Source organism: Kryptolebias marmoratus, linkage group LG11, assembly GCF_001649575.2.
Source record: "Kryptolebias marmoratus isolate JLee-2015 linkage group LG11, ASM164957v2, whole genome shotgun sequence".
Classification (NCBI taxonomy): Eukaryota; Metazoa; Chordata; class Actinopteri; order Cyprinodontiformes; family Rivulidae; genus Kryptolebias; species Kryptolebias marmoratus.
The window spans coordinates 3,182,813-3,206,719 of NC_051440.1; the positions used below are offsets into that span (position 1 = coordinate 3,182,813).

General features: G+C 38.1%; 1 protein-coding gene across 3 annotated transcripts in view; it reads right to left on the reverse strand.

Moving 5' to 3' along the window:
* Positions 1–294: 294 nt before the first annotated feature.
* tmtc3 (transmembrane O-mannosyltransferase targeting cadherins 3) overlaps positions 295–23,907 on the reverse strand; it is a 41,614-nt gene continuing 18,001 nt past the window's right edge. For all 3 annotated transcript variants that reach the window (XM_017438447.3, XM_025002039.2, XM_037978353.1), the window contains 7 exons: positions 18,497–18,645; positions 16,439–16,559; positions 16,123–16,234; positions 9,644–9,747; positions 9,007–9,176; positions 8,686–8,912; positions 295–3,922 (listed from right to left, as the gene is read on the reverse strand). In XM_017438447.3, coding sequence (XP_017293936.1) covers positions 3,057–3,922; positions 8,686–8,912; positions 9,007–9,176; positions 9,644–9,747; positions 16,123–16,234; positions 16,439–16,559; positions 18,497–18,645 — 1,749 coding nt within the window. In that variant the 3' untranslated portion in view covers positions 295–3,056. The remainder of the gene's footprint in view (positions 3,923–8,685; positions 8,913–9,006; positions 9,177–9,643; positions 9,748–16,122; positions 16,235–16,438; positions 16,560–18,496; positions 18,646–23,907) is intronic.

The window sequence follows — 23,907 nt, forward strand, 5'->3', positions numbered from 1 at the left end:
CAATTTGTTTTGCTTTTCTCAAACACTACCTTACTGTAGGAAGTGAAATTAAAAAAAGGGAAAAAGATAGTTGTAACTGATGTGCTGTTCTAAATGGCAAAAATTTAATTGGTCACAAAGGCTTATTATAGTTTTTATGTTTGAACTTAATTCAAAATCTAATTTGGAATTTCAACTTGAACCAGCACTGATCACACTTTCACTGTCAAAAATTACTTTGTTATGAAAAGCATGGATGAATTACATCTTCTGTAACATATAGGTTTGCTAAAAACACACATTCAAACAAAGCCATACATTTTCATTTTACTTTATTTATTAACCAAGACTCCCCACCACAAAGGAATATTGCATTAAAAATTTCTTAAATTGTGAAAAAAAAAAAAAGAATAGAAAGAAAATAACACAGAAAATAAGTTGGAACAGATTATGTCGAAAACCGGAGGCTTCCTTGTTCGAAGCAGGACCTACATTTTGGGGCGGACGTTTGAACATTTTGCATTTAACACTGACACAGGTTCTGCAACAAACATGGTGGACTTGATGTATGACATGCAGTGCAAGCACTAAAACACCTATGGGAACTAAGTAAAGCACCATTAAAAAAAATAAAGTACAACAGGTTTAATATGTCATCCATACAGCATGAATGTAATAACACTGGATATGAAACCCTGAACGTTTATGTACAGAAATGTTTCAGGGCCAGGTAAGGTCAATGCATAGCAAAGCTTCTTAGTACCACCATAGTGCCCTTCACTGAGAGCAACCAATCTTCTTCTGTTGAACTTTATTATTAACATTTGAAATGAGTAGTTACAATGTAGAAACAGAAGACAGCAGTGTGGACAGAAAACAGGAACATCAAGGAAGCTGTACATGACTTACTGTTTGTTAGTAAAAGAACTGTTTTTGGTTGACTTGGTCGCAATCACAGGTTTGGTCAACTTCTCAGACCTCTGTCTACACTACTCTAGATATATATATATATATAAATAGTTTTAACGGATGTGTTTCTCCAGCCGCACATTTTAACACATAAACTGAAATACCCACTCAGTGGCATGAACATTTGCAACCCAATGCACTGGTATTTCATCATGCTGCAACTGTTGGAGGCTGGTTTGCTAACAGCATTTGGAAGGGAGTGCCTGAAAAGTCTCGAAACGTTTGTGGGAGTTCTCGGTTTTCTTGTGTGAGTCACAGAATTGCAGTCTTGTCGCGACATGTCCACAAAAATTTGGTGACAAATTTTCCCTCGAAATTTAGCATTTATAATTCTACAGTGCTAGAGCTGTTCTGACCCCTGCAAGGTAGCTCTCCCTATAACAAAGAAATAAAAAAAACAACATCCGAGGCTAGAGTCCCAAATGTCCAGGTGGATGAAGAATAAAAAAAGATTAAAAACTGGTCCAACTCTGCCTATCTTCACATCTAAAAGTGTACTTTAATAGAATAAATCAAACATTGAGGCAGCTGCTAAGGTGGTTACCAAGCAGGCCAAGGAAGATGAAATGTGGGCAAAAATGTAATGTGCAAGGCCAGGAGGCGTTGTGATTGTCAAAAATTGGCCGCTGAAATTGTGGACACACAACTATCTGGTTGTAAACATTCAGAATTTAGTGAGACCACAACTGAAAATTTCCTTTTTTTCTTTTTCTTGAAATTATAAGTCACCAACTAGTGTCTAACAGTCTCAGCCCAGTCGGAGACTGGCTTTTCTAGGGCACAACATGATAGTGGGCAGGTGTTAAATAGGTTGCTACATCAGTTCTAAAGAGCTCTGCCACTCCCACCTACACAAAACCACCAGAAACTAAAAATCTCTACTGGTGTAGTGTCACAAAATACTAAATCTGAGGAAACGAGAGCAGCAAAAGTTTTTTTAAATTTTTTTTAAAATTTTTATTCCAACCTTCTATTGATAAATAACACCTCTGCAATTCTGTAAATACTAGATTCAACTGAGGATAAATGCAGAGTAGCTCAATCTGGATAAGAGATACTTTGAAGGGAGTACAAGAAGTAGAAAATACCTAACATCCCAATGATGCCTTGGTTGTAGTGAGTTATTACATCATCTTATTGTGAAGAGAGAATGGAGGAAATCCAGGTTTTGTGAGCGTGTTGAGAAAACTCCCCCCTCGAGGTGCGAGGAGCTTTGGAAAATGAAAACACACAGAGGGCTAAGGAGAGTGCGTCATTGTTGAGCAGCATACAGAAATGGGTGTTGCCCAAATCAAAGCAATGCTCTTCGGGTAGTTTACAAAGAAAAAATATCTCGTATATCTACCTCCAATGAAGTTGCAGCATCTGAGGGACAGAAGGCAAGTGTGGAAATGTGGTAATGTGACAAACTGTCTGTAGATGGATTCACAATGAAACTGTGACATGAAGGCAGCTGTGAGTGCATGAGAAGATGATGTAATAACAGGAAGTACCAAGTAAGATCAATAAATATAAGCTGCAGTGACAGAGCAGAAGCTGCTTGTTAGCGAACTGCGGAGGGTTATTTTGCTCGCTGCATAGTTTATTTTGAGCTGCAAACTGTTCTGATATCATTCTGCCTTGGGGAATTGTGGGAACACGTCATTTCCTTTAATTGTCCATGATACAAGCATCCTGTTTTTTTTTAAACAATAACAAAAAAGTGAGTCACATCTTATTAAAAAAAACTACAAAAACCAAAATAAAATAAAACCCAGTGATAAACAATGACTGTACATGAAACAACAAAATACAAGGACTGCAAATTTGCAGTATGTCAAAATCACATTCACAGGCAGACATCTTCCATAAGTTATAGATGATCCCAAATCAGCTTTGTGCTTATTGTTACATGAATCTAATGTGCCGAACATGTCCCTTCTTTGCATGATTAGTGATAAATAAAAACGGATCAAACACAGAGGCCTGCAAAATGCGATAAAATGAATCAAACATAAAAGTGAATAAAAATGCACATTTTTCAAGCGAAGGCGAGGTGGAGGCAGGGGTTGTAGTGTTGTTCTGGAGTATTGAAAGGCTTTATAAAAGTAGTCCAAATACAAACGCTGTCAGTCACCACTTAATATGCGCTCGATCTCTTCCAGTCTCTTCAGTGCAGCTGCTCTTTTTTCTTCTATATCTTTAATCTCTTTAGTGGACTTACCCTTAGTCTGGCTCCTGTCTAAAGATCCTGATTGGTCTGCCCCCCCACCTCTGAGGCTTTCTGCTGAGGATTTCCGCACATTCTTCTCATCCGCAGCCCCCTTTCCAACAGCATTAGTACCTCTCCCTTCCTCTTCACCCACAGCAACCCCTTCTGCTCCTTCCTTTCCTCCCTGTGGCTTCTCTTCCTTGGTTGACATGCTGGCTCCCTCTCCTGAAGAAAGTGGCTGTCCTGCTGCGCTCATGGCTGCCATTTTACCACGTACAATGCTCAAATGACGTCGCACGTACTCCTCGTTTGGCGCCAGGGCCAGGGTTTCCTCGAGGCAGCGCTCGGCCCGCGGTAGGTCGCGCTCTTCAAAGTAAACCACACACAGGTTATGTTTGCCTTGGACATTGGTGGGATCCATGTACAAAATGCGCTCAAAGCAAGCTTTGGCACCACGGGTGTCCTTCTTGTGGTTCATGAGGATGTCGCCTTTCAGGATCAGGCCTTTAATGTGCTCTGGGTGGTAGTGTAGCAGCTCATCCAACACCGGCAGTGCATCCATCTCCCTTTTGGACTGAGAGTAAAGTAAGGCCAGGTTAAACAGGGCGCTGCGGAAGCCAGCCTGCAGGCCAATGGCTTTACGCATCCAATGCTCAGCTGCCGCATTTTCATTGGCGTCCATGGCTAGCATGCCGAGGTTGAAGTAACCGTTAGCATCGTCTGGCTCTTCCTCCACATAGGTGAGGAAACGACGGTTAGCTTCAGGCCAGAACCGTGGCTCTCCTGTTAAAAGAAGCAAACAACACAGCATCAAGACATTTTTTTCTTCATTTATTTATTTAAGTTCTTACATTCTACCAAATAAAGGTGCTTTCCATCTAACCACCAGTCTCACATGAATCTTTGGTTTGATCAAAAAAAAGCTCAATCTTCAACTAAAACAACACTGACAATGATCCAAATGAACAAGCTGATGAAAACTTCCTAAAAAAAAAACCCAAAATGCAGAAGTCCTAATAGTAATTTTTCCTGAATTAAAAGCCGTTTATCAAAATGAAATTAGTTCACGCATCAATTTGCATTAAAAGGACTAATAATTTAAAAACTGTTTAAAAATATGTTGGAAACCTTTACAACATTTGGATGGAAACAAAGCTGTATTTTAGTTATTTCAAGTTCTTGGTAGCAGGGAACATTTGAAATAAATGAATAATTTATTCAGGCCATCTTTGTTTATAGATGCTATGAAAATTACACAAAGTGTATGGAGAATCAAGATAAAAAGAAATGTTGAAGCAGCTCTCAGTGCCTCATTAAGGGCTCATTATAGTCGCACTCTGTAGCGTTGCGTAGGGCTCCACGAACAGCGAGCGGTGGAGGCGTTTATACTTGGCACTTATGTCGGTGCAGTATTCTCCGAAAAGACAGGGGGCAGTACACCACGTAACCAGTGGAAATACGGTAAAAATTAGAGCAGATGAATGTCACATCAAATACGGCTGCACGTATTCAGGAGGAAGAACTGTTGTGTTTCTGGCTGTGATACAGAGAGGATGTTTAAACTTAAAGCATTCAGTTTGATTTTAGTGATTTATTTGCTTTAGTTGTGATTTGCCCATTATAGGACTAATATTTATTCCCTCTGTGGTCTATAAACACTCCTTTTTATCGACTGCAGCAGTAATCTTCTTCCATGAGTTTTGAACTGTTTGATTATCTGTGTGATCTCTCATTAAGGGATCATATAAATGCTGATACAGGCGAACAAGCTCTGCTAGAACAGTGAAATCGACCAGTTTGAATGGAGCGCGGTGTGCGCGGAGTTACAAAAATTGGGAGGTGCACAACCACGTGACGTGACACCGTGCGGGGCCTTCGCGCAGGGTTGGGGACAGCGTGTCACTGTTGGCATGCGCACCCTTGTGCGGTGATCAACGCGTCAAGTATAAGTCTAGCTTTAGGGTCACTATTGCCCCTTTCACACGGACCCAAACGGTCCCAGCTTCAATCTACTCGACTCGCTTTGCGAGCGTTCACATCTGCATTTTTTTGCACTTGGTCCCTGCTTTTTCGGTACCTGCTTCGGAGTAGGGCCAGCCCTGCTTCGTGGGCGGCGCAAGCTTAGCTCCTGTTCACTCATTGGTCGTGGGTGTGACCAGATGCAAGCATAAAGAGCGAACGGTAGGAATATAAACAACAGCGTTAGCTTACCCTGCAACGTTTATGCCATCTGTCCCCCAGCTGAAGGAGCTGTAAAGCCTGAAATCTCCGGTGGATAACAGCTGTCCTACTCCGCGCAACAATCGCGGCATCCAGAGCATTTCTTCCACTGCGCCTCTCTTCCTGAAGTCTCAGGAGAATCCCCATAAGTTTAAAGAACAGCAACAACACAGGGCCAACATTGTGCATAGCGCTTTCGTTGTTTACACAACTTGCGCTAAGTTTCGGTGGTCAAACATGACATGTTTTTTGTGTCTCCAGTGTGTTTTGTAGGAAATATGAGAAGTTGAAAAAATACCCTTCACTTCCTGTTTTAAAAGTAAAGGTGTTATTTCACTTTGTTGTGACTGTTGGAGAAAAGTTGCAGAATCAATATCCCATATCTTTCTACGCGGTCTCACTGAGTCTGCAGCTGCATGTTGGTTGGCCACTTTTTGAAAATCTGTTTATTTGGTGTAATCTACTTGCAAAATTGTATTTCAAGCCAGAGACATTATTTCATTGCCCACCTCTGCCTGCATGATAATCACCATGTCAGCCCCCCTTCCCCAAGTTTATGATTTAACCAACTGAAGTACACTCGTGAAATTAAGGTAGGTAGAGCTGGACCAGTTTTTAAATAATTATTATTTTTCATGGTATGGTTTGTTAAACAGGGCATGTTTTATGTCAGAGAGGAGCTTCTGTGCAAGTGTCACAAAACAGCTCTAACGCTCGAGACAAGTTGTGAAGGTCCTAGCCAAAACTGGTAAGGGTCTTTAATTGGGGGCTGTATTGATCAAAATTGATCTTTGCGCAGACATGTTCAGCGGACGTCCGCTTCCAGTACGGGTGGACCTCTGCGGAGTGAAGTACACCCAAATATGTGGGGGTTTTAAGAGATGCAAAAGACTGTGGAAATAAGAAGAATTTGTTTGCAAAATTTCTGAATGTTTACACAGCTCAAAAGTCAGAATGATATTATCACGCTGTAAGCTGAACATTGTGGTAAAATCTTGAAAAATGTTAAAGTTTAAACAGAGTGTAAAAACCAACAAATCTATCAAAATGCCAGTTTAGTCATGTAATGGTCAACTTGTAGTCAATTTCAAAAAGAGTTGGGTTTTCTCACTTGTGTTACCAGAATCTCATTGTTGTGTATGGGGCAAACCAAAATTTGCAAGATATGATGGACTGCTATCAAAAGGCAACGCTATTCCCAATTTAAAGGCACATTCTTATGTGCTTTTGTGTGAGCTCTTCTAAATGGGTGGGAGAAAATATGAATCAGTAAGTATGATGGAAATGAAAGGACAACAGCTAAATAAAATAAGTGTATTAAACAGGATTCAATATATGAGAAGTAGGGCAAAGTCTGATCAGCTCAAAAATATTGCTCAAATGCTAACTTGCAGAAATACCGTGATTCAAAAACCTGCAATGAAGATTTAAAAAAACCTAGTGACTGCATGCATGTTAAAAGCTTGAAATTTTCTTCACTATATATTTATAAACTGTCTTTTAATTGTCTACAGAAAATGTCTGCAGAATTAATACAGACTAAAGTATTCCCCCCTTAGATGTGTTTTTTGCGGTCATAAATCAGTCATGGTCAATATACAATGACCTGCTTAACAAAAGACAAAAATATATATTTCTACAAAGTAATACCAATTACCGGTAAATATAAAATACATAATGTAAAATAAGTGACAAGTCATAATTCAACTTAGAGAAATAATTATTGAAAAGTACAAATTAGAGGATGGATACAAAAGGATTTCCAAGGTCCTAAACATCCCCAGGAGTTAATTCCATCGTCAAGAAATGGAAGGAATATGGGACGTGTGTAAATCCACCAAGAGCAGCCGTCCTCACAGACTGAGTGAGCGTGAAGAAGGAGAATAGTGAGAGAGACCACCAAGACACCTGAGAGCTCTCTGAAGGAGTTAAAGCTTCAGAGAGACTGTATATACAACCACTGTTGATTGGGTTCTTCACCAGACTGAGCTTCATGGGAGAGTATCAAAGACAAAGACTGTGTTGAAGAAAACTCAATCTAAACAAACTCTCTCTGACATTGAAGAATGTGTTTTTTTGGCAAGGAAAACAGTTTTTATTGACCATGATTAATTTGACAGCAATAAAAGCTTAAAACATACTCTTTATAGGCACCGTAAAAGTGAAATAAAAGTAGAAATGTCAGGAATGAGGTATGGCAGGAACTTGAGACATACTGAAATGACTCTGCAAAATCAATAGTTTTGTAACAAACTAAGCTAGAAAGAAATAATACCTCTGCAAAAAGACCCCACTGTCTGCTTTGATTATAAAATACAAACATTAAATATTAAAAATGTTATATCTATTATTATCAAAATTAGTAACATCCACTCTCAAAGCAGTGCTGCAGAAAACTAGCTTATGCTTTTGTTACTTTAAAGGAACTTCAGTTATTTAATAAGCAATTATTCTGAACATTTTCTTAAGTGTCTCCAACTGATCCAAAATATGGCAGCTGAAGTTTGGACGAGAAGTAGCAAGAAAGATTTTTTTTTTCCAGTTTTGAATTAAAGATTCAATGAAATCCACTGGTTTGCTTCGCCAGACAAATAAAGTAAATATGAATATAATAAATTGGACCGCTTTTAATGAGATTATAATTGTACTGAGCTGTAAGTAACTGGTCTTTTTTTTGTGAAGTGCCAGGATTCATTAGCCACAATAAAAATTGGTTTATTTTTTTCTTTATAGCCTAAAAACTTCATATTTGCTTTTAAACAATGAGGCAGATAAACATTCGAAACTTAAATCTACTTACTGTTTTGTCAGGTGCTCTATAAAATGATACAAACCTGCTCGTTTTAAGCTTAGTTTTTATTTCACAGCATTTAAACTGGCTGCCTAAACTTCCAGTCAAACCTGTTGAAAGTAAAACATCATTGTTTTTCCTGTCACCAAGTCTGTGAAGCGTGAATTGACAGAAACTTGGCTGTGAACATCTAGTTGGTACACGCAGAGTTTATTTCAACAATTCTAAGAGGCTTGGTTACACCCTAAAGATCATATAAGGTTACATCTTTCATTCATCCATCCCAGCTAGAGGAACTATGTCTTGAACAGGCGACAAAGTATTGCTTCAAATAAACAGGTTTTACTCTTGCTGAACTCCGGATTAAAACTACTTTACAATTAACACATGTGTGGTCCCGCTCAGACGTTTCGCCATGAAAGATCCCCCCAAAGACTAATGCAAATTACAAAAGTTACCATAAAAAAGAACAAGATGCTTTGTGGAGTAATTCTGAAGAAATTCTGAAAAATCTTTTCACTTTCTCAGGACTCACCAGACTCCTGCATGAGAAGTGCTGAATTGAAGAGTGCCAACTTGTGGCGCGGGTTGAGCTCCAGAGCGTGGTTGAAGTTCTTCAGGGCCTCGGACGAGTCCTTCATCTCAATGTTGACGATAGCCAGGTTGTACCACAGGTCGGCGTTGGCACCATCAAGCTCCAAGGCTCGGAGGTAGGCGTCACGCGCTTCTGTCAGCTTGTTCATCTTCAGCAGCAGCTCCCCTCTGTGCCAAAACAAGAAAAGAAGATCATTACTAATAAACAGCACTTCATTTGAAACACCGGACAGGTAAGAGCAATTATCTCATGTCATATTGCCTGCTGATGTAGGCCTGTTTGAAGTCTGGTCTCATGCTGATGGCTTGTCTGTAGAGCTGATCAGCTTCCTCCAGACGCGAGTCATTGGCCCGGATCAGATTTGCCAGATTTATGTAAACATTGAGATGATTTGGGGCCACGCGTGTGGCGTACTTCTTTCCTGGAATAACCTGAAGAGTTTTCAACAGACATGACTTTACTCTTAAAGCTTTAATAACATGTAAACACACTCACAGAAAGTATAACTGCTTTAAACGTAATACTGATCGTGGTGACAGCTAGATACCAGCCAAAGTCAGCTTCAGCTGCTAAAATGCTAAACTGTAATTATGTGGGTGAGGCAGCTAATGGAAGTAAACAACAAGAGAGCCATCTTATGCAATCTTAAAGAGTTCAACAGCAAGTTCATGCTAAAACTAGCTCTTAGGTGGCGTCGGTAGTTGGAAATAATTTGGTACGTGCAGCAACATATTTCAGTTGATCTACTCTACAGGGAGGCACGGATAACCGCTATAAACACATCAAAACAGAAACATTAACATACTTCAGTTAAACAATGATACAAGAGGCTTTGTGGCGACACAGACTTACAGAGTCATTCATAAATGAATGAACTCCGTGTGATATGATTAGATACCTGCGGCATGAGTGATTTGGCAACCAAATAGGCTTCTTCTGCCTCTTTGGACCTGTTCAGGTTCTTGTAGGTTCTTCCAACATTCATGTGAGCACCAATGTCATCTGCAGCAAGGGTGAAGAAATATATATAAGAAAAAAAGACCAAAGTGCCAACTTTTACATATTCTTTGATGCTCTTTTTCCACTATTAAGACCTTTGTAAAAGGGAAATTTTGGACATTTTGAAGAAGTGGGGTTCTGTGGAAAAGTTATGAAGAATCAGCATGTACATGTAGTTCTGTGAATTACCTCAGTGTGAAGAAAAAGCAAGTCTGACGAGCTAAGGGCTAGTCAGAATGTGGTCAAGACCAAAGTGGATTGTCAGCTTAAAACAGCGTCAATCTCAAATATTTCATAGCAGTTCACTCGAATGCCATTATGTACACCTTTACATTGTTGTCAGTTTTGCATCACACAGTTATTTAAATAGGATTTTGTCATTATTTGCAAGTGTAATCAACAGCAGCAGCTAGCTGTAGAAATTTTTATACTTCTGCTGAAATAACTGTGTAAAGTGAAACTGACACAGATGGTGAGGTTTAAATATTAGTGTTTCAATGAACCACCATGAAATTCTGAAAACTGGAGTCATTTTAGGATGGCAGCGATCCGCTTTGAAAGCGGGTCCACTTAGATTGTACTGTCCAAGCGGACCCACCTCCAGAGCAGATCAGACAGTTTAAAACTCCAAACTTCAAAGTTTTATATAAGTTCATACAGACTATTATTTAAACCGTTACACCACCATCAATTTCACATTACATGGTTATTTCAGGAGAAAAATTAAAGTCCTGCTGGAATTGGACATGCTACAGCTAGCTGTTGAAAATGCATACAAAATTCTGTGTAAATAACTGCACTGCAAAACTTATGGCAAGGTACAGGTTTACGAAATCACTTTGAAATGAGATTTGAGTTGCTGCCAGACTAACAATCCACTTTTGTCTTGTCTGCATTTGGACTAGCTGTAAGCTCGTCTGTTCAGTAAAAATCAAACTATTTTTTCAAACAGAGCTATCTTCAAAAGATATTAATGCTACATCACTTTTACATAACTTTTCCAAAGAGCTCCACCTTAAAATGGCTGAAATAGCTCTTTTGTCCATTTACTATAGTGTATAACTACTGATGGCTTCTTTGTATATTTTAGAGGAGAACACATCTTTATTTGTACAAGTCTGCAAGCAAAATAAATCCTGCTGAGATCCATGCAGAACAGTGAACCACTTGAAGCAGGTCAACTGGGACATCAGGGAACTGATGCCTGATTATTTTAGCAAGAAACCTCACAGGGTTAATGTGTTTACATTGGTAATCTTGGGGAAACACTTGTGGGTGGTGAACCGACCAAAATGTTGATGTCTCAGTTGATGATAGGCTTCCTGAAAACTGAGGAATGAGAGGAGCCCTAAAACCTGGGAAAGACTTTAGCTGTGTTAGTCACTCGTTTCAAGTAATAAAGTGATAGCAATTTGGTTTAGGTCCTTTTGATTGCAGTCATAAGATTACAGAGTATAATGGATGGACTCATTGAACAACAAACTGGCTTTAAACCATGTGAGGAGTGAAGATCAAGGGTGACTGGAGAATCATTTCATGCTCCAACAGTCTTTCCTTTCATCACCTCCAGAATGAACTCATTCAATTTTACCCTCATTGTACAAAACACCCTCTTATGTTAAGTTACATGGCATTAAGCACAGTCTATATTTAAACTTCCCCTAATTCTTTTAATTTTTCTTGGAGTTTTGCAATGAAACACTTCTATTTTTTTTTTCTTTTATAACTTCTTAGTTTAATTTTCTGCTCAATTTCATAGAACACAACCGAAAATCTAGCAACTCAAGCTGTAGTATTTTTTTTCTGCATGATGCCCTAGTATTTTGATTTTTGTGACAGTTGCAGAAACGATTTTACTATGTGGCAGTTTGTGAACTTCCTGGCAGTTCAATGACAATTTGAAGAGCAAAAAAAAGAAAAAAAAAGTGATCTCTCTCTGTTATGACAACAGTTTAAAATGTGTTTAGTAGCTAAATAACATACAGCATATAATACCGACATTTATAACATGCACATGAAAGTCAAGTGGGGAAACACAAACAGGCATTGACAAAGAATTTAAATAGTTATTCTGGCCATTTTAAAGTGGAAACTATGGTCATGCGTGAGCCACACCTTCACTGCCTGAATACGTGCAAACTCTTCCTCATTGATCAATTGGACCTGTGAAAATCAAGGTCCACAAATACTTCTATCTAGCAGAATTAGCAGCAGTATACATGTAGGTAGACAAAACCTTTGTTTACAGATGCAGGACCTGTGGTAAGTACAGTATAATTCACTGCAAGTCTTCATCCCAACCATTTGGACATGGTTGGGGGGTTTTTTTAAGCAAAAAAAAAAAAAAAAACACAAATAGACCTAAATTATAAAGTTATTAGTCCGATTAGTTCTCATAAAGGTGAACATATTAATGTCCATATTAGGGTTCCTTTCTATTACATAAATGTCAAATTCCTTTAAGTTCAGAATGATGTTTAAATGGCTTAGTTCAGCTTAGCACTTTTTTTTGTGGTGGTAACATATGCACTATATTTATTAGCACTGTACTACTACTAATTACAAAGGTTTAGAAAGTGGAAACTACCATCAAAGGTGAGCTACACCTTTAATGCCAGGATACATGCCCACTCCTCCATATTGATCCACTGGACCAGTGAAAATTAGGAAACTTACTGATCCCCAGCTAACAGAATTAGCAGCAACACGTGTCTCTGGGTCCACTTAGACAAAGTGTCTGTTGCAACAGGGTTTGCATGGCTTGGGGTGAGTGGACTTTAATTAACAAGTCGTGATCCCAACCATGTGTCTTTGAAGCAAAAACAGGAAACAAGCAATAGTCCTAAATCAAAAGGTGGCTTCCGAGATTAGCTCTCATTAAAGACTGCTTTGCCTCACTGTTGAGTTTCTCTGTCCAAAATGGCATTATGACTTAGTCTGGCTCAGCACATTTCCATCCAAATATTTTGTTGTTGTGCTGACACTTGTGCTGTATAAATTAGTCCTGTACGAGTAAAGGAAGAAATAAGCCTGTGTTGTGAAAAGCCTGAATAACTGCTGCTTTTTTTATGTGGGTATAACTTGTGTGGAGCAGAGTAAAAGGTGGACGGGGGCTGTGGGGATATTTGAAGAATATTGAATAACTGACAAAATGCCTATCCCTAATTGTGAAAAGTCTGAATAGTTGTTACTTAGTATTTTTGATATGTGCACATAGTGTGTGGAGCGGGAAGTGGCCGATGGACATGAGTCTCTGGTGTGGAGAAAATTGACAGCAATATGAAGGTTTAAATAATAGCGTTTGCATGAACTGGTATAAAATTTTGAAGATTGGAGTTGTTTTAAGATGGCAGTATTCTGCTTTTGAGGGGAGTTCGTTCGAATAAGACTTTATTGGTTTGCCAATTTGATCACAGCAATGTTGCATTACACAATAAATTTTAGAGATGCAACAAGACCAGCTGTTAGGGCCAATACCAATTTTCAATGTTTGTACAGCTCTGTCCTGCCAATACCAATTTCTCCAATACCGATTTTTCTCAAAAACTAGAAACTAGAATACAAAACATTCATCAATCCCCCCCCCACTTTCCTGTACAGTGAGCGTCTTTCTCTAGTGGTCATAGTGCAAGAGGTGGGGTACACCCTGGATGAGATGCAAGTCCATCACAGGGCCACATAAGCCATTTTCTGATTGCCCAGTCTCACCAAGACTTGCTTCGCCCCAATTTGACCTGACTCGGTTCTATATACTCTTGGTGGCTTTTGATATACTACTGAATGCTGCCTCCACATAGGTGGGTTGTCATTGCGAAGCCACCCAAAACATACCCCAACAGGTAAATAAGTGAAATAAAGTCCCCAAACACTCACCATTCTCTGCTACAGTTCCTAAAAAGTTTTTCAGTTTCTCCCTCTGCTGGTCGAAGCCCATAAATAGAATCTGTTTGGTCTAGCTCCCTTTGACTTCTGTCATCAGCCAGCAAACACTGAAATGTCTGCACCTTCTTATAGTACACAATGTTGGTTTCTGTGTTGCCATATTAATGGATACATATTATATATGTTCTAAAATAATATATACCAAAAACTAACGCTGCCGATGTATGGTTTTAAAAATGGTCTGTTTCTTGTGAAGGAGAATCCTCATTGACATTGCTCTCTAGCCAATCAGTGGTCGAGTTTGCTGAGTTTATAAGTCAGATTATATCTCCTTTTTTCTTTTTTTTATATTTAACCATGCAAGTCCCATTGAGATCACAGATCTCTTTTTCAAGGGAGGCCTGGGCCTGAAGGCAGCCTAACATGCATGTTTTTAGACTGAGGGAGGAAACCAGAGTACCTGGAGAAAACTCACACAAACTTGAGAAAAACATGCAAACTCCACACAGGAAGACCTCAGGTCCAACCCAGGGGCTTGAACCCAGGACCTTCTTGCTGTGAAGCAACAGTACTAACCACTAAGCCTTTGTGCTGCCTTAACATTTAATTACCTGTATTTATAGAAAATATTTTTCCGACACAATAACATGCACAGAACTATTTGAAAAATCAACTTAATGTTAGATGAATAAATCATTCTTTCATTTTACTGTAACTATCATCCTTTCTGCTGTTAATGACTAATAATTTAATATATTAAAAGCAGCGGAAATGTTCCCAACTCAAAAAGCTGCTAACAACCTGATCTACCATATTTCATGACAGACAGGTTGAAAACTTAAAGAAATAGAGTTTTAATTCATCGTTCTGTTTGTTGAGGTCCAGCTCAAACCAACCATCAGTTCACATGATGAACAGCAGATAAAATTCCTCTGCAAAAAATGCTGTTTCCTTCAATCAGTCGCTCTGACTTTTATTCATCCTCTGATTTTATTTCTAAACACCCTACAAAGAGTCCATTATTCAACATCATGTTTTCTCCACTCACTAAAATCTTTCCTTATCAGCTGTGCTGAGTGCAGTGTTGCCAGATGGGAAATGTTGAAGTATCGTACGCCTTGTACCAAGAGCTTAAAATTATTGTATTTTGAAAAAAAAATTATCATACACACTCAGTTTGTATTCTTAAGTGGATCAGAACTATCTCTTTCAATAGCGCAATAATATAGAAAGTGCATTATATAGACTATAGCACATTTTTACCTTTAAATAATCTACAAAATGGATGAAAAAAAAGCCCAAAAACAAACTACAAAAAAACCCACCTCATGCAGAACAGCACCTCTACTTGTGTGGACTGCAGGATGAGCCATCAGTCTTTACTTAACAGCCCCCCCCCCAAAAAAGGCACGTGAAGCGATGCCTACTATAAACAAACTAGCGCAGGATATATGCACAACATATCCTAATTGTGTTTGGCAATGAATTTTAACCCTCCCATGGCCTTTGGGTCAAATTGACCCAAAGTTACAAGGGCGTCTCTACCTTTCTCTATCTTTCTCTCTTTTGAGGGCTTCAAGAGGGCTAATTTAGCCATGCATTGAAGCGGTTAAATTATACATTATGAAATTTTTGGAATTATTCAAAATTATTGTACAAATACGATAATTTTTGTGATGTCCTGCAACATTGGCTGAGTGTGCTGCAGGAGACCATGATAGGAGGCAGAAGTTTGTCTGTGATGCATTCACTGACTTGAGAATTTATTTTTTTTTAAAAAGTTAGATTTTTGAGCATTGACCAGTCAAACACCAATCATGGGTGGTCAGGCTGAATATTGGCCAGTTACGGTTACAAGCCAATTTTCAGGTGCATCTTTCTTTATTTTACTACAGCTCACTGCTGCTGTTGCTACGTATTTGAGCTTGTAAACACTCCATGTAAATAAGTTAAAGTAAATTTGACAATGATGTAGAGGTCCATGAAGTAAAGCTTTTGGGATTTGAGTTTATGTCAATCCACTTGGCTCTTAGCTCTGTTTGGATTAGCCCATAACTCCATTTTTTCGGAGGTTTTCTGAGGTCATTCATATAACCATCTACTAAGCAATTAATTCTTCATAACTTTTACACAGAAGCCCAGTTTAAAATGGTCAGAATATCATGTGGGGGGTTAAAATCCATAAAGTAAAAACTTCCAACATTTGCAAAAATTGGTTTATCAAAAAACTTTACATTAGTTCTATTGTTTGCACTGTTTGTTTGTTTTTTGAGTTTCTGTTGCCTCTATAATGACTTCATCTCCATGTCACTTCCATTACTGGCAAGCTTTGAAGTAGTTTCTCTGAATGTGGGAAAAACACAATCACACATATACAACACATTCTTTGAGGTCTCAAAAACATTTTTTTAATCATGTAACTGCAACAGATTTACCACCACTATTTTATTTGGAAATGTCAAAATGACTTATGAGTGTCTGATTAAAGTCTCTCACCTGGCTGGACGCGAGTGGCCTGGAGAAAATATCGTAGTGCCATTGCATAATTGTTCTGGTTTTCTAAAGCATGGCCAACATTATTCCACAACTTGGCATTGTTCTTGTTAACCTGAAATAGCACAACAGTTCATAAACATGGCAATCAAACTTTTTTTTTGGTTTGTTTTATAAAAAGACTTGACTGATCAAAGCAAAGTTATCTATTAGACTCTTTAATTGAGAATTAAATCACAGACTGAAGGAAATTGTCTCTCAATCCTGGAGAACTGCCAAGATCATTTGGCAACATGGCCACACAATCTCGGCATCTTACCTTCAGGGCGGAGGTAAACAAAGTGTATTCTGACTCCCAGTCCCAGTTTCTGTTGAAAGTTTTCACTGCATGCGTAGTTAACAGCACTCCAATCATCAACCAGGAAATCTTTTTCAATTGTCTGCAACAGACAATTTTAAGACTTTGAATTTTTATCGTTTTGGCAATAAAATCAGCCAAAACATCACACTGTTAAGACAACATGAGATCAATGTATTGTTGCCTAAAACCAGATAGTTGCTTAAGTTTAATAAAAACTTTCAATGTTCTGCATTTCTTAAAAAAAAAAAAAAAAAAAGAATACTTGATACATTTAGGGGACTTGAATGAGTAGAACACTGTTTCACAGACACAAGACTATATTATAATGTTCTTAATTTTCCCAAAGTCATTTTTATATTTGATTCCATTAGGTCCTGTGAAATATTAGACAACATAAGATAAATTTGCTATGATACTCACTTGTATTTATTCATAAAGCCTGATAAAATCAATCAGTTACAAGATCATCTTACAGACATAAAACCTTGTTGACTCAATTGTCTGCTTTTAAACTCAGAGTTTGTGGTTTTTGGACCTGAACATCTTGAGAACAATCTTTTGAGCCTTTCACTTCCTCTGGATGGCATTAATTTGGCCTCCAGTACTTATGTCAGGAACCTTGGTGTGATTTTTGATCAATTGGCATTTAACCCAAAAATTAAAAATGTTACCAGGACAGCCTTTTTACAACTGAAAATATCACTAAATTTAGAATAATCTAGTCCTAAAATGATGCAGAAAACTGATTCATGCACGTATCACTTCTCAACTGGACTTCTGTAATTCTTTTGTATCAATATGTCCAAAAACTGTAAAAAGTACTACTTAAAATCTTGTTTCTAACATACAAACCTCTCAACAACCAAGCTCCATCTTATATTAAAGATCTTATTGTTCCATATTTTCCTAACGGAGCACTTCACTCTCAGACTGCAGGTTTACTTGTGGTTCCTAGAGTTTCCAAAAGTAGAACAGGAGGCAGAGCTTTCAGTTCTCAGGCTCCTCTCTTGTGGAACCAACTTCCAGTTTCTGTTCGTGAGGCTGACACCCTGTCTACTTTAAAGACTTGGCTTAAGACTTTCCTCTTTGATAAATCCTATAGTTAGGATTGGTTTGGGTTGCCTGAGCTATCCCTTAGTTATGCTGCTATAGGCTTAGACTGTTGGAGCTGGAACTTTGGAGAACTGACCACATTTCCTCACTCTGCTGCTGTCTTTACTTGCTCTGTTCTTTATGTTTGTAATTGCAATTACTGCTGCCATTAATTAGTTTCTATTTTTCTTCTCATATAAACAATACCTGGACCAACACACCTATGTTTGCTTGTGTCTCTTTTCGGTCCTCTCAACCTGTAGCTGGTTGATGCAGATTGCTGCCCATCCTAGCTCTGGTTTTGCTGGAGGTACTTCCCTGTTTAAAGAGAGTTGTCCCTTTACATTTTGTCTCATGCTTACTCAGGATGGCGGATTGAACCAAACTGAAGATCTGATGCAATCTGCTGGTTTCATTAGACAGAAGCCTTTTTACTAAATGTCATTCAATGATTGATTGAATCTGAATGTTATTATGTATTATAACTAAACTGAATTGGGCTGCATGTTCCTGGATTAGAATGTGAAATTGGCTGTTTTGGTTTGAGCTGTAAATGAATGGCTTCAGAATAAATTAGACTAAAAGTAACTGGATTTGAATCAGACCTGTTTTAATGTTTTATTTTCTATGCTCTTTGGATAGATGATCCTGTCATAACTTCCATCGTTACACATGATACAAACGTTTTTCAGACATGACGTAAATAATAATAACTTCATCCTACAGGTAAAGTAATGTCCCTCAATCCTTCAGACATTGATTATTTTCCTGTCAGTGTTTCAAACTGTCTCATTCAGGCACACAACAGTTATGACTGTGTGGGTCTGACTCCTGTGGTTTAGTGGAGTCTTTACTGACATACAGCAACAAATTGTTTCTATCTAGTTTTAAATACTTTTATTATCATTTTACATAAACACTCACCCTTTATGTGACACAATTTTGAATCCATGTGCTACGAGGACACAGAATCCCATACTGGGAACATAAAGCACCCTCTCCGCCACAACAAAACCCACAGGGAAGAAGAGGTTGGATGCGGGAATGAAAGGCAGGACGATCAAAGACAAAGCCTGAGGAAGAAAACAGAAATTTTGCATAAAAATGTTTCACAAAGAAAGCGCTACACAAGAATCTGCCACTAAAAAGTAACTTTTGATAAGCATCAATATAAACCTGATTGATGTTTTTTCAAGAGATAAATAAGATAAGATAAATAAAGCTGCTGGCAGTCAAAACAACCAACATATATGAGTAAATGTTTCAATGGTACTTTAATACTTCAGGCCTAATATTACATGTTGCATCAGTGCAATAACCAATAGTTAAGGTTTAAATTTGTATAATGTAAAATGGAAGAAAGAAGTGGCCTTTGAAGAGATGACACATTTAGAAAACTTTGTAATTACACTGCAGATTTGTTAGGAAGAAATTCATCCAATACACTCAAACAAAAAAGTAAAACTTCAACATGCAGATTTGTGATAGCTGTTATATTTACTTTTTTTTACTTTAAGAATTGGCAACATATAGTATAAAACCTGCCAGAAAAAGAATCTGGTACCTACTTAAATTAAATACTTTATTTCTAAAAATGTTACATTATACTATGTGAACCAATAAAACTATAAAGAACAAGTTAATCTGTAAGCAGGACTGAATATTTTTCATATGAAGGCATTTTTAAATTTAAGTGAAAGTTTTTTATTGTTCCACTTTTTAAAAAATACTTCTATATTTTTTTACAACTACATGGTTCAAATTCACTTGAGTCACACTTATGTGGAAATATTTACATTTATTAGCTATACTTAACTCTTAATGAGCTCAAGTACCTAACAAATGTCACAAGAGAGAAGGAGCATAAAATGATTTGTGACTTCACACTGACAGTGTCTATAAAAAGTATGTTTTAGGCTTTTATTGATGTCATAAATCAACTATTGTCAATATAAATTGGAACACCAAGAATAAAAAACCCTCTTTAATGTCGAAGTAAAATCTAGTTACTACATAGTAATACCAATTAAATAAAAATATGTGATGTAAAAAAATTATTACATAAATATTCACCCCCTTTAAAAAGTCTGTCGTAATTCACCCTCCGAGAAAAGATTATTGAAAAGTACAAGTCAGGGAATGCACACAGAAGGATTTATAAGGCCCTAAACAACCCCAGCAGTTTGGTTTAATCCATCATGAAGATGTGGAAGGAATATGGGAGGTGTGTAAATCTACCAAGAGCAGGCCGTCCTCACAGACTGAGTGAACGTGAAGGAGAACCTGTGAGCTCTCTGAAGGAGATCCAAGCTGCAGCAGGTAAGATGGTAGAGACTGAGCTACAACAGCTGCTATCCAGGTTCTTCACCAGACTGAGTTTTATGGGAGAGTATCAAAGAGAAAGACCGTGTTGAAGGAAACTCAATAAATCTCGACTAGGGTCAGCTGCCAAAAAGCACTTGACCATGGCGTCTTAAACATGCCATTTGGCAAACTCTAGCAAAGATTTAATATAAATTTGGAAACAGACTGGTCACGCTGGCCTCATGCCTAGAGGCCTTTGCTCACTACGCAGCGACTGTTAGGAGACAAGTTGGTGAAAAAAAAAAATCCTCAAAATTGCTAGAAAATACATGAATTTTCAGCTGCAGTCTCACTGAACTCTTTGAGTGTTTGTGACCAAGTGACCAACAAGATGTGAGACTGCATTCTGAACGGCCAGTTTTGGAAATAACAGCTTAATTTCATGTGAATGGCTTGTGAAACGTTAGTCTTGGCTAAACAAATGAGTTGCTCAATCTGCACAATGGCATCAGCTCATTTTGTTTAATTTTGAAGAGCAGACAGAAGCAGATGTCTGTACCGTTTTCTGAAGCACAAGCCTTGAGACAGTAACGTGAGTACTGCCAGTCCAGCAGCTGGACCCGGTGCAAAACTTCATAGGAGAGAGAGCATCCCTCCTGAAGTCTCAGAAGTCATAATTGAAAACATTAACTTTTTTCTCCTCCATCTGCGCCTTCATCCACTCTGCATCAATGTCTGTCAGCCACAACTCTAAGAATGTGTGATGGAAACTCTGTTCATTTGTGATTGTTGCTGTTGCTTGTTTCTCACACAGTGCTTCTCACAATTTCAACAAGTAGAAATAAAGTCTGTATGCTGAAAACGACCATTAAAGTGAGGCAGTGCAGGTTTTTTGAGGAGTGGGTGTAGCACAGAAAGGAAAAAAAAAAATTGCGGCATACTGCAACAAAATTCAGATGTGGTCGAGAGGAATTGGCGACGCCCACAACAATGTTGTGTTCATTTTTGAGAGAAAAGTTTCTGCTCAAATTTTTTGTAATAAGTTCAAAACTCAACCAACTCAAGCCTCTGGGACTCACACAAGGAAGTTGAGAGGAAAGCCATGGTCTAATAGGTTGTGGAGACTATATTGGGGTCATCATCCAGTGTGAGAGGGCCTAAGTTCTGTAACTAATAACTAAGACCCTACAAAGCTGTGCAATTTCTTACAAACAGCCTTCAATGAAAACCAGCATCCCTTATAAGTGGGAAAGGCACAACAAAGCAGGGTTTCTCAGTTCCCAGCAAAAACTATTTAAAGCTACTGAACAGTGTCTCACTCTGTGTGTGTGTGTGTGTGACAACTGGCATCCTTGTACTCACACTAAGTAGGTTTGTATGATTTTGTTTTGCAACATATTCTAAAACGCTCTTACCAAACCAGAGTAAACACTGAATAAGTCATAATTGAGTTCATTTCGTGTTGATTTGTGTTGCTCTTTCTAAAAATGAGAGCTTAGACAAAGACTGTAAGGAAGTTCACTGACCTTCATGAGCTTGTTGCACAACATGCAAATTTGTTTCTAAATCACACAGTGAGCCTTAACCACCCACGTTTCGCCTCAAAATTCAAGCTGCAACCCAGTGTTTTATTGCTGGTAATTACCTTTTTTACTTTTGTTTTTGTCTGATGCTTTGTAACTATGTAAACCAGAAAGCAGCTCTGAAATCATGACAGGAATTAAAACCAGAACATCTCTAGACGAGAGCCTGGACAACAGAACAGTTTCTGCCAAAATAATGAGGTTTTTGAGCTTCTCCTAAAATGATGATCCAATACTTGATTTAGTAGGAAAATCTGTAATTAATTACCATGTCTGTTAAACAGTGGATGTGCCTGTTGGATATAAGAAACCATTTTCGCTGATGTTTTTGGAAATGCCCTCAAACAATATGTTGTGTAAAACACAACAGTTTTTTTCTTTCTAAACTGTTCGCATCCTAAGAATCTATTCAGCCCAGTGTGAGGAGCTCAAAGTACACAGATTTGTGTCAATGCTGGAGAGAGAGAGAGGAAAAAAAGGACAAAACGTGAAGTACCACAAAGCAATTTATACATGAAAATACCAAATTCCCTAATTAAAAAGCCTTAATTTGTATCAGATGGAGATAGGGAACCACGTGAATGTAAGAAATTTCACATCGTCATCACTTTTGAAAAACTACCTCACTGTTTATTGGAGTATGTTACAGTTCAACCAACTTACCCGTCTGGCTTCCTGCCACCATTTTTTAAAAAACATTTTTCTGACGGCACTGAGTTTGACTTGTGCTACTCGTCCGAGGTTTGTTTAAGTGAATTAACCTGTAGCTCTTCATCTGTCATGTATATGACTGTTCCTCAAGTCTCCAACAGAGCATTGTTTATTTGAATTACCACAGCCATAACAAAATGCCAGATTTGAAGGGTTTGCGAAAGTATTTTTAAAATTAATTTATTTTTAAATCCAACTCAGTTGGATTGAGGTCTGAGTTTTGACTGGACCATTCCAGCACATTTAACTAACATTGCTTTAGCAGTGTTCAGGGTCATTATCCTGCTGGAAGGTGAACCTCCGTCCTAATCTCAAAATGCCATCTTTCCTTCAACTCTGACCAGTTTTCCAGTCCACACTGTTGAAAAGCACCTTCACAGCATGAATCTACAGCCACCATGCTTCACAACAACCACTTCTCTCCAAGAGAAACATCAGGGACGGACTGATATTCTACAAAAAGTACAGGGATTTGACTGGTAAGGACTGGGGTAAAGTCTGATGAATTCCTTTTTATTTGGAGGGGAAAATAAGTGAGTGCTACCATCAACCCTGTGTCATGCCAACAGTAAAACATTTTGAGTCCATTCAATTGTGGGATTGCTTCTCAGCAAAGGGAGTGGGGTAAAAACACAGTCATGAATAAAGAATGGTACCTAGACATCCTCCGAGAGCAACTTCTCCAAATCATCTGAGAACAGTTTGGTGATGAACAATGCTTGTTCCAGTATGATGGACAAAAAGGCAGCAGGGAGAACAAAACATCCCCATTTTGGGTCCTTGGCCAGGAAACTCCCCAGATTTTAATCTCATTGAGAATTTGTGGTTAATCTTCAGGGAGGTGGACAAACTAAAACCCACAAATTCTAACTAACTCCAAGCACTGATTAGGCAAGAATGGGCTGCCATCAGTCGGGATTTGGCTCAGAACTTTATTGACAGCATGCCAGGGTGAACTGCAGAGGTCTTGACAAAGAAGGGCAAACACTGCAAATATTGACTCTTTGCATAAACTTTATGTAATTGTCAATAAACAACTTGGAAACTTATTAAATCATTGTAATTATACAACTGTACTTTGGTATGCTATAGAAACATCTGACAAAAAGATCTAAAGACACTGAAGCAGCAAACTATGTGAAAACTATTACTTGCTTCATTCTCAAAACTTTTTTTTTATTATTTGTATAATGGGAGGGATTTGTTTTGTCACCCACTGTAAGTTGAGGTGTCAGAAATTTGATTGTTATTTTACCTAAATCAAGTAATAAATCAACCTTTCAACACAGTGGATTTAATAGCAGAAAGTGAATTATTGGAAATATTTCCTACTGACTAATAAATCCTGAGAATCATGTCTGTAACATTAAGAATAATGAGCCAAGAACAAACTGCAGAGAGAAGGTTACCATGTTGTGTCAATCCCGGAATGAATTATTGCACTGAAGTCTTCTGCTACTCTTGAGTCAGACCTTTTCACAAATTAGATTCATCTTTCAACTTTTCATTTTTCATGCAGTTTAAAGCTTGGAACTCCGCACTCTCCAGTTAAAAAAAAAAAGCTCCCCAGATGGGAAGCAAAAAGTCTTCAGCTACAAAACAGAAGTCCAGTTGCTTTGTTTTTAAACTCTTGTGATTTCACTTTCATGAAGGTAATTCACATTTCTTTCCTTAAATGTATGCTTTTTTAATGATTTGTTTGTTTGCGAAGGAGAATTTCAAAATAAACATATTTAC